The following is a 15,527-nucleotide window of genomic DNA, read 5'->3' as shown; positions in this document are numbered from 1 at the left end:
CAGTAGAACCAATAGCAATAAAGAATGTTTATCCAATTATTCAACAGAATTCCACAAACACCAATTACTCTCAACATTCAATTTTTAATAAACTCATATCAAATAATGATTTTCACCTCATTTATAATCACAAGAATTTCACTGTGGTTAACATCAAAGTCTAGTTTTCACAATTTAATAATTTGGTTAACTTCAATAACCCTGATTCCATTCCATAATATTTTAAACTGGTAAAAGGAGCAGACGTAAATTTATCAAAACCACGCTTGCTTACAAGAAGCCATTGAATTAAATAATTTTATTCTTCAGGTACCTTTTGAAATGACTGCAAAAATACTCAGTATAACTGAAGAAAATATTAGTCTCACAGTTAAACACACATTCTGACTTGAAATAGATAGAGAAATAAAAAGGACATTCCAGCTTGAATTCGGAATTCATGTTCTCACTCAAACCTTTTACCTCCTACACAATCCTTGATATTCTCCTCTATTGGGATATCAAAGGGGTGTTACAGGCACTGCTTGGGCACTTGACACAATTGGTTCCTGAAATCCAGGTTGTAACTCGAATAGTCATAAGTTTGAACCGATTTTCTTGGAGGAATAATAGTACAACTGGGGAATTGGTTCTTGAGCCCGGGCTGGAAATCCTTTGTGGGCACCCGGTGTAAAATACTCTCAACACTTGCCCTGTAATGCCTGCACGCCTCAGCACAAGTTCCTCGATTGTGTGGGGGATATACTGAAGCCATTCGATCACTGTCAGTTGCCTGTTTAACTTTGAAGTTCTGTGAGTCTGAGCACATATTAAATAGAACATGAGTATATAAAAGCATTAAAATCACGACAGTTGGGCAAAAATAATTAAACAGAATAAAACACCTGTTTATAACCTAATAAAGATAGTTCGACCTGTCCAGTTATACAGGTAGAATGGAAGAATAGAACCATAGAATTCCTACAGTGCAGAAGGAGGCTATTCAGCCGAAAGAGTCCGCACCAACCCTCTGAAAGAGCACATTACACAGGCCCACTCCCCTGCCCTATCTCCATAATCCCAGCCAACCTTTAGACACTAATTGGCAATTTAGTAAGGTTAATCCACCTAACCTGCACATCCTTGGACTGTGGGAGGAAACCGGAGCATCCGGCAGAAACCCACGCAGACATGGGGAGAACGTGCAAACTCCACACAGACAGTGACTCAAGGCCGGAATGGAGCCCGGGCCCCTGGCCCCTGGTGCTGTGAGGCTGCAGTGATAACCACTGTGTCACCATGATACCCCTAAAGGACAGCACGGGATGTCAATGTGCATTTATGAATGTGTTGCCGTGGCATCATGAACATAGAACATTATAGTGCAGAAGGAGGCCATTTGGCCCATTGAGTCTGCACCGATGTGGCGCGATCGAGCAGTTTAGGCCTTTAATCTCTCGAGTTTCGAAGAATGAGAGGAGATCTAATTGAGGTATATAAGATGGTAAGAGGTATTGACCGAATAGACGTAGAACAAATGTTTCCTCTTGTGGGACAATCGAGAACGAGAGGTCATAGTTTTAGGATAAGGAGTGGCAGATTTAAAAGAGGTGAGGAGAAAATACATCTGTCAAAGGGTCGTGAGTCTGTGATATTCACTACCCCAGAGTGTGGTGGATGCTGGGATATTGAATAAATTTAAGGAGGAGATGGGCAGATTTTTAATTAGTAATGGGGTGAAGGGTTGTGGAGAACAGGCAGGAAAGTGGAGTTGAGGCCGAGATGAGCCATGATCGTATTGAATGGCAGATCGAGCTTGAGGAGCTGAATTGACAACTTCTGCGCCGAGTTCTTATATTCTAAATTACTGCAATCTCATTTAATGCCTGATCTGTTACACAGACTCCAGAGGGTGTTTCATTCTAAAACTCAATTAGATTAATCCAGCATCTTTTTTTTCCAAGGCTGGCTCTCCTTAATTAACTCTCCAATGCAGTTAATTGGCCTTCAGTTCATTGTTTCTCAGCCCCGACACCAGCTGAGTGAGCCGACACCAGTAACTAACTTGCTGCCATTCTTTCATCTTTTCTTGGGCAAGGGTGTCACATTTATCACTCTAGTCTTTTGGAACGTCCCCGACATTTGGGGAAGATTGGATAATTCTCTTCACTCCCATTCCCTTTAGAATTCAGACCGAAAGCTGTCAGACATGGCAATTATCTATTCTAAACATAACCAGCCTTTCCCATACAGCCTGCCCAACAATTATTGCCCCCATATCCATTTTCTCACCTGACATGCATCATACAATCTCTTTAATTGTTTCATCATAATCTCCCATCTCCCCTTCATCCGAGGAGCCCTGGCTTTGGATCCTATCTTTCCCTCTGGTTGTAATGTCCCTCGCCTGTATCTGAAACATCAATGCATTAATGGTCACCCATTATCTCTTCTAGCTTTTCTTGTCAGTTTTTGGTTCGGTTTGGTTGCCCCATTAACACTTCATTCACTTGATCCATCTCTGTGATGAACGGTTACTGTATTACTGTACCCTTATCATCATGTAAGGTGATGTCCCTTTTAAAACCGGGCTTGGAACCCTGGGGGACTCTGCCTCTGGCTCCGCCCACCTGGGAGCCGTATATAAGGGGCCGCCTTGTGGACGGCACCTAGTAAGCACCCGTCTCGGCACCAAGCTAGTTCTTAGCTTATTAAAGCCTTCTTTACCGTTTACTCTCTAAGCGTCGTTATTGAGGGTACAACAATCTCATTTCGCAGCACCAGATCCAGCAAAGCCTCCTCCCTCATTGGACCAGGAGCATTCTGGGAAAGGAAATTCTCATGAACACATTTCAGAAATGCCTCCTTCCGTTTCCCTTTACTATAACACTTTCCCAATTGATGCTTAACTCAGTAACATCCCCCAATATCATCACTCCCTACTATTGCACTTCTTTGTGATTTCCCTGCATATTTTCCCCTCTGTCTCACATTCAATATCTGGAAACTTAGATAATACCCCTCTCTCCTAGAAAATCCCCCCCCACCCCCCCACCCCCAGTTGTGTAATCATACACGTTTTGCCTCCATGTCTAATGAGTAGATTCTGTCCTTGTTACCTCCAGGACATCCTACCTTTGCAACACAACATCAACCTGGTAGCACAGTGGCTAGCACTGTGGGTTCACAGCACCAGGGTCCCAAATTCGAATCACCACTGGGTCACTGTCTGTGCGGAGTCTGCATGTTCTCCCCGTGTCTGCATTGGTTTCTTCCGGGTGCTCCGGTTTCCTCTCACAGTCCAAAGACATGCAGTTTAGGTGGATTGGCCATTCTAAATTGCCCTGTGTCCAAAAAGGTTACGAGGGGTTATTGGGTGGCAGTGAGGGCTTACGTGCAGTCTCAATGGGCTGAATGGCCTCCTTCTGCACTGTATGCTGTATGTATGTTCCCTAATTGCTGCCATCCTACCTCCCCCTTCCTATCCCCATTTTTTTCTGAACATTTTGTATAATTGAATATTCGCAGCCTTGTCCGCACCATTAACCACATTTCTATTATTGCTACTACACCATATTTCCACTTTGATCTTTGTGCTTGTAACTCACCAATTTTATTCACTACTCTATGTGTTAACACACATGTATTCTTAACCTGGCTTTGCAGCCATGCTTAGTCGACTCCTGTCGAATGTGGTACTATTTCCTTCTAGGATTAAGGTAAAGTCACCATAGACCAAAGATGACCATAGGCTGCTTTCCCTTTGAGGGGGAGAGCTGACTAATGGTGATTTAACCTGAGGGTCACCACACCTCAGGCGAGGGTCAAGATTGAGAATGCAGGGCCTTCATGAATAACCTCAGCTAGTACAGGAATTGAACCCACGTTGCTCACCTTGCTCTGCATCATGAACCAGCTGTCTAACCAAGTGAGCTCAGGCTCCCGAGGAGTATCCAACACTCTCACTTGAAGTACCTTGTTCCACTTTACTACTTTCTGGTGCCTACCCCACTGTCAATTAAATTGAAACCCTCCCCAACCAGAGTGGTGAACTTTTGTTTGAGGAAATTGGTCCCAGACCGAATGGGATGTGACCTGTTCTTTTCGAGTAGCTGCCTCCTGTACCAGAGCTGGTCCCAATGCCCTGAAGCCCTCATTTACTGCACTTCAAGCCACACGTTGATCCTCCCGATTTTCCTATTTCTACTCTCGCTAGTCGGGAGAGTAATCCGGAGCTGTTACCATTCTCCATGATTCCTGAAACTCTGACCATTGGCCCACAATCCCTATCCACTCGATGTCATTGATACTGACTCAATTTCTGGCTCACCCCCTTCATCCTGCAGAATATTCTTAATGATATCCTTTACCCTGACATCAGTGAGGCAACTTACCTCGCAGGACTCCCGACAACATTTACAGAAACACCTAACTATGGAATCTCCTGTATCAATTACATTTCTATTCCATAGTGTTCTTCCTCTCTGGAGTCCCTTGCCCAATGATGCCATAATCTGGTCTGCATCCCTTTGAGGTGTTGTCGCTCCCAGCCATCACCAAAGCTGTGTATCTGTTTGAGAGTGACTCCCCGAAAATACTTGTACTTTCTGCTTCTTCCTACTTCTCCAGATAGGCACCCACCTCCCATCCTTAACTCTCCTTGGCTGGAGAGTGACCATGTGCTGGAACACAGGAAACTCCCGTCCTCCCTGATGTTAAGCTTCCCCTCCAGCTCGGCAACCCTGAGCTCCAGCTGAAACAGCTGGAAACACTTCCTCCACACGTGGATTGAAACCTGGGTCACAAGCAGCGGGCTGACTTACTTTACCCATGATTCCATCCCCAATCTTTCTTCTCTAATTATTCCCCGCTTAATCAGAATCAGCACTAAAGAGTAAGAGTGAAATCCATACCGTCTCAAACCTGCCACACAGACACTCACTGATCCCATGTGTCTTCTAGAAATCTCATCAAAAAGATGAACTAACTTCCTTGGTGTAAATCTGTATTGCACCTGCCAATGCAAAGATTTTGGGCGCGATCTGCTGACCGGGTGGTGCGCCAGAACAGGGGATCTTGCAAAATGTTGCAATCTGAATCCTGCCCATTGTAGACAGGATCAGTATTCGGCACATCTGTGTATTAGAGTGAGACAGCTGGACTCACTCTAATATGCAGCTCGCCTGATCTGCCAAGGCCTTGGGTTCTGACCTCTTCACCTTGGAGAACTCAGGCGAGAGCTGTTCACTGTTGGTTCCCACAAATGGGAACAAGGAGGAATGGCAGTTGAGGCAGGGGATCTCCCAGGGGATCCGACAGGTGGTTGCCCTCGAGACAGGCCGATACCCTGGCACTACTGGTGCCACCTTGGCAGTGCCAGCCTGGCAACCTGGCAGTGTGACCTGGGTGCCAGCCTGGCACTGCCCACATTGCACTGCTAGTTGGCAGGGGCACTGACAGGGATGGCATTTTTCCCACACTAGGTATCGGGCTGGGGATGCCCTGCATGTCTGGGTAGGGTGCAGGGGCTCAAGAACCCCCATATTTGTGACCTAGTACTTTGGGGGGGTGAGATCCAGGGATGGGTCGGGCCGGGTGGGGGGGGGGGGGTCAATCTCCTCCTGCACTGAGGAGTTCTGGCGAGCAGAGTTCCTCAGTGCAGGAAATGGGACTAACTGCGGCCTCGGTGGGGTGTTCACCGCTGAGGCCCCGGATTGAAACAAAGTCCAGTTAGATAGAATGATGATTCTCGGCGCTGTGAGTGCAGGGAAACACCCGGCTAAACGCGCTCGACACGGGGCTCTGTTGCAAATCGGTTAGATCACACCCGGAATTTTTAATCAGAATGTTATTTTATTTCTGTCATGACCAGGGAAGCTGTGGTTCTTGCTGGGCTTTCAGTGCGACCGGTGCCATCGAAGGGCAGTGGGCTCGGAAACATGGAAAACTGATTCTCCTGAGTGAACAGAACCTGGTTGATTGTACCAAACTATATCATAACTATGGATGCCGAGGTGGATGGATGAATCGTGCCTTTCGCTATGTGGTCAAAAATAAAGGCATCAACACGGCTGCAGATTATCCATATACTGCTCGGGTAAATCTCTTTTAATTGCTTTTCCAATTCTCCAGTTACAAAATGTTTACAATATTCATGGTAGACTGCAGAGCCCAGTCCAAATAGAATGGAAGCTGACATCCAGCTTTGGATCAATTCTTCCCTGAGAAGCTGCTCCCAGGTTTCCACCAATGTCACTGTCTAACCAACATGAGGGAGGGTGAGGGAATATCACTTTTCAGGAAGGGACTAGTTCTCTCTTTCATTTCTCCCCTTATCTTGTAATTGATACACGATCAATTACTGCATAACTGAAGGCTTTAATAGATTAGAACTGTTCCCCAGCAGCTCAGGTACAGAATGAGGACTGCTGGGACGGCACCGACTCTTAATACCCCACCTATCTGGGCGGAGCTACATACTATACAGCCAATGGTAAACCCCCAGGTTTGACCAATGGAACTTCAGCCTCTCGGGTGCTGCAATACCTGATAATACCACATTCACCCCCTGTTAAAAAGTCCGGTGTGGGTGGTGGCCAGTGGCTACAACTGTATTCAACATGGTATGATCAGATATGGAGGTACCGTGATACCTCCTTACAGTGCTTAGAGGGTATTTACAGTCATGGCAGATATATACAGTCAGTGTTTATTATTTACAGTTACAGATCGGTTACGATGAAGCAATCAGTCGGTCGGGTGCCCTGGTCGTCCTCTGGGATCGTCTGGGCCTCGGTTGTGATTCCGGTGGGGATCCAGGCGCCTGCGACTTCGGGAGCGTGGCTTCGGCCTCCATGGCAGTTTCGTCACCCCTAGACGGCGCTGGTGGGGAGAGCGGTTGACCTGGGAGGGTGTTGCCTGTAGTGGGTGGGTGGGAGGGCCCAGGCAGGAGCGGCGGGAGGACTGACCCCCCTTTTGAAGTGCTGCAGAGTGGTGGGGTGCGGGTGGTGGTTGGGGTGCGTATGGGGATCCGACGGGCGCCAGTTTCCGTAGGGAGACCGTATCTTGTCGGCCGTCAGGGAACGCCACGTAGGCGTACTGGGGGTTAGCGTGCAGCAAGTGGACCCTCTCGACCAACGGGTCCGACTTGTGCGCCCGCACGTGTTTTCAGAGCAGGATGGGTCCAGGTTGGGAGCGCGGTACCGGAGGAGGACGTCCTGGGGAAGACAAGGAGACGTTCATGAGGTGTCTGATTGGTGGTCGTACAGAGCAGTGACCGGATGGAGTGGAGGGCCTCCTGGAGGACTTCTTGCCAGTGGGAGACTGGGTGGTTCCTGGACCATAGGGCCAGTAGGACGGTCTTCCAGACCGTTCCGTTCTCCCTCTCTACTTGCCCGTTTCCCCGGGGGTTGTAACTGGTCGTCCTGCTTGAGGCGATGCCCTTGCTGAGCAGGAATTGACGCAGCTTGTCGCTCATAAAGGAGGACCCCTATCACTGTGTATGTAAGCGGGGAAACCAAACAGTGCAAAGATACCATGGAGGGCCTTGATGACGGTGGTGGCGGTCATGTCGGGGCAGGGGATGGCGAAGGGTGGCAGAGGTCCTCGTGGAGGGCTCGGAGGCAGTCCACTTGTGCGGTGGCACATGTGCCGTGGGACAGGGCGTCAGGAGGCTCGTTTAGCTTCCCGGGACGATACAAGATCTCGCAGTTGTAGGTGGAGAGTTCTATCCTCCACCGCAAGATCTTGTTGTTTTTTTATCTTGCCCCGCTGTGCACTATCGAACATGAACGCCACCGACCGTTGGTCAGTGAGGAGAGTGAATCTCCTGCCAGCCAGGTAATGCCTCCAGTGTCGCACAGCTTCTACTATGGCTTGGGCCTCCTTTTCGACTGAGGAGTGGTGGATTTCGGAAGCATGGAGGGTACGGGAGAAGAAGGCCACGGGTCTGCCCGCTTGGTTGAGGGTTGCCGTCAGAGCTACATCGGACGCATCGCTCTCGACCTGGAAGGGGAGGGACTCGTCGATGGCGTGCATCGTGGCCTTTGCAATGTCTGCTTTGATGCGGCTGAAGGCCTGGCGGGCCTCCATCGACAGGGGGAAGGTTGTGGACTGGATCATGGGACGGGCTTTGTCTGCATAGTTAGGGACCCACTGGGCGTAGTAACTAAAAAACCCAAGGCAGCGCTTCAGGGCCTTGGGGCAGTGAGGGAGGGGGAAATCCATGAGGGGTGCATGCGTTCAGGGTCGGGGCCTATAACTCCATTTCGCACTACGTAGCCGAGAATGGCTAGACGGTCGGTGCTAAATACGCATTTATCCTTATTGTACGTTAAGTTAAGGATTTTCGGAGGTTGGAGTTGTGGTCCTGCTGGTCATGGCCGCAGATGGTGACGTTATCGAGATACGGGAACGTTGCGCGCAAGCCGTACCGGTCAACCATTCGGTCCATCACGCGTTGGAAGACCGAGACCCCGTTAGTGACACCGAAGGGAACACTTAAAAAATGATAGAGCCGCCCATCTGCCTCGAAGGCAGTGTATTTGCGGTCGCTCGTGCGGAGGGGTAGCTGGTGGTAGGCAGACTTGAGATCCACCATGGAGAAGACCTTATAATGCACGATCCTGTTTACCAGGTCGGATATGCGGGGGAGAGGGTACGTGTCCAGCTGCGTAAACCTGTTGATGGTCTGACTGTAATCAATGACCATCCTATGTTTCTACCCAGTCTTTACCACCACTACTTGGGCTCTCCACGGACTGTTGCTAGCTTCAATGACCCCTTCCCTTAGTAGCCTTTGGACCTCCGACCTAATGAAGGTCCGGTCCTGGGCACTGTACCGTCTGCTCCTGGTGGCGACGGGTTTGCAATCCGGGGTGAGGTTCACAAACAGGGAAGGCGGGTCGACCTTAAGTGTCGAGAAGCCGCAGGCAGTAAGGGGGGAGGGGGGGGGGGAAGGTTTGCTAGGCAGGACCCCTTTATCTCCACTGAGTAGGAACTGGAGGCCAGGGAGAGTCTTTGATTTATAGGGTGGGTAAAAAGTGAACAGCGCCTTACCGTGTCGGGGTGTATAAAGCTCTCCGTGCTCCCAGAGTCGATCAGGCAGGGAGTCTCGTGGCCATTGATGAAGACCGTTGTCGTTGCTGTTGAGAGTGTTCGATGTCAAGTTTGGTCCAGAGTTACCGAGGCCAGACGCAGTAAATTTTGATCGGACAGTGTATAGTCGGCCGGGCTGGGGTCCTGGGCCCCATCCAAGATGACGTCTCCCATGGGTCGCACATGGTGGTCGGAGATGGACAAAATGGCGGCGCCGATCCGTCCAGTGCGGTGTCCGGGGAACAAGATGGCGGCGCCCAGGGGCCGCACGTGGCCCGAGGATACGGGGGTGCTGGTGACTGCTGGCCGCCTGGGGCCCGAGGGGAAGTTCGCTGTGGCAGCCCGGAGTCACCGCTCGTGCCTGGCAAACCCCCACAAAATGGCCCTTCTTGCCGCACCCTTTGCAGGAGGGTTGGCCGCATCGTTGTGGTCTGCTGCAAACCTCCACAATATATCCTAGCAGAGGGGCGATGTGCTGGAGGAGGATGAGGATCAAGGGCAGGCCTTGTCAGACGAGGAGGATGAGGGGAGTGAGGGGGACAATGAGCGGGACATGGGGGCTAGCCATGCACGGAAGGTTGCACGACACTATCGGCAGGGTCAGCGAGCACGGGATGCTTTAGTCGACAGGCGTTTCACCAACTGGGGGGTGGGTGAGTTACTCGGCAGGGGCCCGGACATCACAATACCGCACCCCCTCACCACCGACCACCCTCGCCTCCCGCACCACCGACAACCCTCGCCTCCCGCACCACCCACCATCCTCACCTCACACACCACCCACCACCCTCACCTCCCACAACACCGAATACCTTCACCTCCCACCGAACACCCTCACCCCCCACACCACCGAATACCTTCACCTCCCACACCACCGAACACCCTCACCTCCCACAACACCGAATACCTTCACCTCCCACACCACCGAACACCCTCACCTCCCACACCACCCTCACCTCCCACACCACTGAACACCCTCACCTCCCACACCATCCTCATCTCCCACACCACCCTCACCTCGCACACCACCGAACACCCTCACCTCGCACACCACCCTCACCTCCCACACCACCGAACACCCTCACCTCCCACACCACCGAACACCCTCACCTCCCACACCACCCTCACCTCCCACACCACCCTCCATCCTCGCCTCCTACACCACCGAACACCCTCACCTCGCACACCACCGAACACCCTCACCTCCCACACCACCCTCACCTCGCACACCACCCACCACCCTCACCTCCCACACCACCGAACACCCTCACCTCCCACACCACCGACCACCCTCACCTCCCACACCACCCTCACCTCCCACACCACCCTCCATCCTCACCTCCCACACCACTGAACACCCTCACCTCCCACACCACCCTCACCTCGCACACCACCCACCACCCTCACCTCCCACACCACCGACCACCCTCACCTTCCACACCACCGACCACCCTCACCTCGCACACCACCGACCACCCTCACCTCGCACACCACCGACCACCCTCACCTCCCACACCACCGACCACCCTCACCTTCCACACCACCGAACACCCTCACCTCCCACACCACCCACGATCCTCGCCTCCCACACCACCGACCACCCTCACCTCCCACAACACCCACCATCCTCACCTCCCACACCACCCACCATCCTCAACACCCACACCACCCACCACCCTCACCTCCCACACCACCCACCATCCTCAACACCCACACCACCCACCACCCTCACCTCCCACACCACCCACCACCCTCACCTCCCACACCACTGAACACCCTCACCTCCCACACCACCGAACACCCCCACCTCCCACACCACCCACCAACCTCACCTCCCACACCACCCACCACCCTCACCTCCCACACCACCCACCATCCTCATTTCCCACATCACCGAACACCCTCACCTCCCACACCACCCACCATCCTCGCCTCCTACACCACCGAACACCCTCACCTCCCACACCACCGACCACCCTCACCTCCCACACCACCGAACACTCTCACTTCCCCCACCACCGACCACCCTCACCTTCCACACCACCGAACACCCTCACCTCCCACACCACCCACGATCCTCGCCTCCCACACCACCGACCACCCTCACCTCCCACAACACCCACCATCCTCACCTCCCACACCACCCACCATCCTCAACACCCACACCACCCACCACCCTCACCTCCCACACCACCCACCATCCTCAACACCCACACCACCCACCACCCTCACCTCCCACACCACCCACCACCCTCACCTCCCACACCACCGAACACCCTCACCTCCCACACCACCGAACACCCCCACCTCCCACACCACCCACCAACCTCACCTCCCACACCACCCACCACCCTCACCTCCCACACCACCCACCATCCTCACTTCCCACATCACCGAACACCCTCACCTCCCGCACCACCCACCATCCTCACCTCCCACACCACCCACCACCCTCACCTCCCACACCACCGAACACCCTCACCTCCCACACCACCGAACACCCCCACCTCCCACACCACCCACCAACCTCACCTCCCACACCACCCACCACCCTCACCTCCCACACCACCCACCATCCTCACTTCCCACATCACCGAACACCCTCAATTCTCACACCACCGAACACCCTCACCTCACACACCACCGAACAATCTCACCTCCCACACCACCCATCACCCTCACCTCTCACACCATCCACCATCCTCACCTCCCACACCACCCACCACCCTCAGCTCCCACACCACCGATCACCCTCACCTCCCACACCACCGAACACCCTCACCTCCCCCACCACCGATCACCCTCACCTCCCACAACACCCACCATCCTCACCTCCACCACCACCGAACACCCTCACTTCTCACACCACCGAACACCCTCACCTCCCACCACCCTCACCTCCCACACCAGCGAACACCCACACCTCCCCCACCACCCTTCATCCTCACCTCCCACACCACCCACCATCCTCACCCCCCACACCACCCTCACCTTCCACACCACCGAACACCCTCACCTCCCACACCACCCTCCATCCTCTCCTCCCACACCATCCTCACCTCCCACACCACCCTCACCTCCCACACCACCCACCATCCTCACCTCCCACACCACCCACCACCCTCACCTCCCACACCACCGAACACCCTCACCTCCCACACCACCCACCACCCTCACCTCCCACACCACCTTCTACCCTTACCTCCCACACTACCCACCACCCTCACCTCCCACACCACCGAACACCCTCACCTCCCACACCACCGAACACCCTCACCTGCCACACCACCGAACACCCTCACCTCCCACACCACCCTCCATCCTCACCTCCCACACCACCCTCACCTCCCACACCACCCACCATCCTCACCTCCCACACCAACCACCATCCTCACCTCCCACACCACCCACCATCCTCACCTCCCACACCACCGAACATCCTCACCTCCCACACCACCGACCACCCTCACCTCACACACCACTGACCCCCGTCACCTCCCACACCACCCACCATCCTCACCTCCCATACCATCGAACACCCTCCCCTCCCACACCACCCACCATCCTCACCTCCCAAACCACCCACCATCCTCACCTCCCCCACCAGCCTCACCTCCCACACCACCGAACACCCTCATCTCCCACACCACCCACCATCATCACCTCCCACACCACCCACCACCCTCATCTCCCACACCACCCACCATCCTCACCTCCCACACCACCCACCATCCTCACCTCCCCCACCAGCCTCACCTCCCACACCACCGAACACCCTCATCTCCCACACCACCCACCACCATCACCTCCCACACCACCCACCACCCTCACCTCCCACACCACCCACCATCCTCACCCCCCACACCACCCACCATCCTCACCCCCCACACCACCCACCATCCTCACCTCCCACACCACCCACCATCCTCACCTCCCATACCATCGAACACCCTCACCTCCCACACCACCCACCATCCTCACCTCCCATACCATCGAACACCCTCACCTCCCACACCACCCACCATCCTCACCTCCCACACCACCCACCATCCTCACCTCCCACACCACCGAACCACCCGCATGCACATCTCCCTTCGTTATGTATACCTGCGGTACAATGAGCTGGGAGCACTGGGTTGTCAGTGAAGGCGGGTCTGGTCCATGGGATGGAGGATGATGACAGCCCGCTCTGTGATGAGCTCCATGCTCCACATCGTTAGACAATGTCTGACTCATTCCCACAGTAGCACCTTCCACCTGGATGATCACTGCGTGTGAGATGGCCCGTCCATCGCACGGTCCTGTTGAATACTGGGGACGGGGTGATGGGAACGGTCGGGGAAGGGGGGGGCTGCATGGTCCACCCAATGGGCTTCACTCGTCCACCACCCCTCACCCACAGTGGCCATCACTGACTGCCCCACCCCCACACCCATCAGACAGAGTAGGTTTGAACGTGGTAACAGGTGTTTAATGTGAAGAGGTTGATGCGCAATCAATTACTCTCAAGACAAAGTGATTCATAACTGAAGGCTTTAATCTGCTAGAACTCTTCCCCAGCAACTTCGATACAGGAAGTGAAGGCTGCTGGGACGGCACCGGCTCTTATACTCCGCCTCTCAGGGCAGAGCTATGTACAATAGCCAATGGTAGACTCCTGGTTCTAACCAATGGTCATCCACCTCTTATGTACCGCAATACATAGTACTACCACGGAGGTATATACAGTCTGTGCCCTAGCCCCTGTAACTAAACTGTGCCCGACACCCGTGCCAACTTAACTGGTGTCTAGCTTTCTGGCCTTACGGACCCTAACACTACACCAAGGTGGTTCCCCAGACGGTACAGCAGGAGTGAAGGTGGACTGCTTGGACTCCTGCCCTGCGGCGAGAGTCCCCGTTGGTGCTCGTCTCCTGGGGCGGCCTGGCCTGGATGGGCTCGGCTGCTCCTCGGAAGTGCCAGGAGGCATGATGCTGCCCTGTTCTGCGCGTTGCCCACTAGATGTACTAGGAATAGTAGGGAGGGGGGGAGTCCGAGGTGCTGCAGTGTCCGGGGCCTCCCCTGCAGGTGTCACCGGCACCAGCACCTCCTCCTCCCTCGGGGTGCCCGATGGCCCCCGGGCTTCTGCATGGGACAGGGGTGTGAGAGGAGCCAACCCACGAGGCCCCCTCGACACCTGGTGCTGCCAGCCCTGGATGCCCATTCTGGTATCAACAGGGGTCTGCACGTTAGCAGCCATGGAGCATGGAGTGGGCCATGTCCGTCTGGGACTGGGCCATGTCCGTCTGGGACTGCGCCACCTCCCTCTGGGTCTGTGCGATGCCGGCCAGCACCTGGGCGATGGCGCCGATGCTCTCAGCCATGGCCTGCTGTGACTGGGCCACACTGAGGAGCACCACTTCAACCTGCAGCTGGCTCTGATACATGGTTGCATGTGAGAGGGCGGCCTTGTCCTGGGCCACGGCCCCAGCCTGCACGGAATGCCCCAGGCCTTGCAAAATCTGACCCATGTCTGATATTGCCACCTCCATTGCCTCCACCGCGGATGCCACCCGTGCAGTTTTGGTTTGGGTGGCACGCTGTAGCACCATCGATCACACACGAGGCGAGACGTAGAGAACTTCAATCGAGGCTTTATTGAGCAGACTTGTTCAGACTTGTTTCCCAGCAGCTCAGTCACAGAATGCAGCCGCGGGGAGTAAACCTGGTTCTTATACCCCGCCTATCTGGGTGGAGCCCAGTAGGCAGGAGATCCAATCGGGACCCAGCATCTGTCCTCCAATAGCTCCTCGGCATTCGTGGTGTACCGTATTACCCCTAATACATACCACCACATTCTCCCCTTGTTAAAAAGGAACCCGGCGGGGTGGTGGGTGGTATGGTGGTCGGGGTTTACAGGGTCAGTGCCTTAACCATTGAACTATATACAATCATGCCGCTTTTACTGGGCCACCAAATTATTCACATTTTACCCGATTTGCAGCGTTAACTATTTACAACAATGCCGCTTTACTGGGCCACTGAATTATATACATCTTAAGTCGATTTGATGAGTCGAGATGGTGCTCTGGTCGCCCTTTCCAATTGCCTCAGCCCGGGTGGTGGTGGTGGTGCAGGCTCGGGTCCAGTCGACTCTGGGTGCATTGCGCTGTCCCCCTCTGTTTCCTTACTCCTGGACGGGCCTGGGAGGAGAACTGATCCCCCCGGGAAGGGGGTGGCTGTGGGGTGCACCGGCGGGAGTGAGGGGGAGGTGATTGGTGTTGGGGGTGTGTGGAGAGCTCCGGCGGGCGTCAGGTCCCGCAGAGAGACCGTGTCCTGTCGGCTGTCTGGGTACGCCACGTAGGCGTACTGCGGGTTTGCGTGGAGTAGATGTATCTTCTCCACCAGTGGGTCTGATTTGTGCGCCCGCACATGTTTCCGGAGCAGGATGGGTCCCAGGGCTGCCAGCCAGG

At 54.2% G+C, this 15,527-nt stretch overlaps 1 protein-coding gene across 2 annotated transcripts in view; it reads left to right on the top strand.

The window, feature by feature from the left end:
* Positions 1-15,527, top strand: part of LOC140395241 (procathepsin L-like) — a 58,249-nt gene that overhangs the window by 22,909 nt on the left and 19,813 nt on the right. For both annotated transcript variants that reach the window (XM_072482792.1, XM_072482791.1), the window contains exon 5: positions 5,852-6,076. In XM_072482792.1, the coding sequence (XP_072338893.1) occupies positions 5,852-6,076 (225 nt within the window). The remainder of the gene's footprint in view (positions 1-5,851; positions 6,077-15,527) is intronic.

Source organism: Scyliorhinus torazame, chromosome 18 (genome assembly GCF_047496885.1).
Source record: "Scyliorhinus torazame isolate Kashiwa2021f chromosome 18, sScyTor2.1, whole genome shotgun sequence".
NCBI classification, from domain to species: domain Eukaryota; kingdom Metazoa; phylum Chordata; class Chondrichthyes; order Carcharhiniformes; family Scyliorhinidae; genus Scyliorhinus; species Scyliorhinus torazame.
The sequence above is the reverse complement of the archived record's forward strand: the minus strand, read 5'-3'. Positions and strand labels throughout refer to the sequence as shown.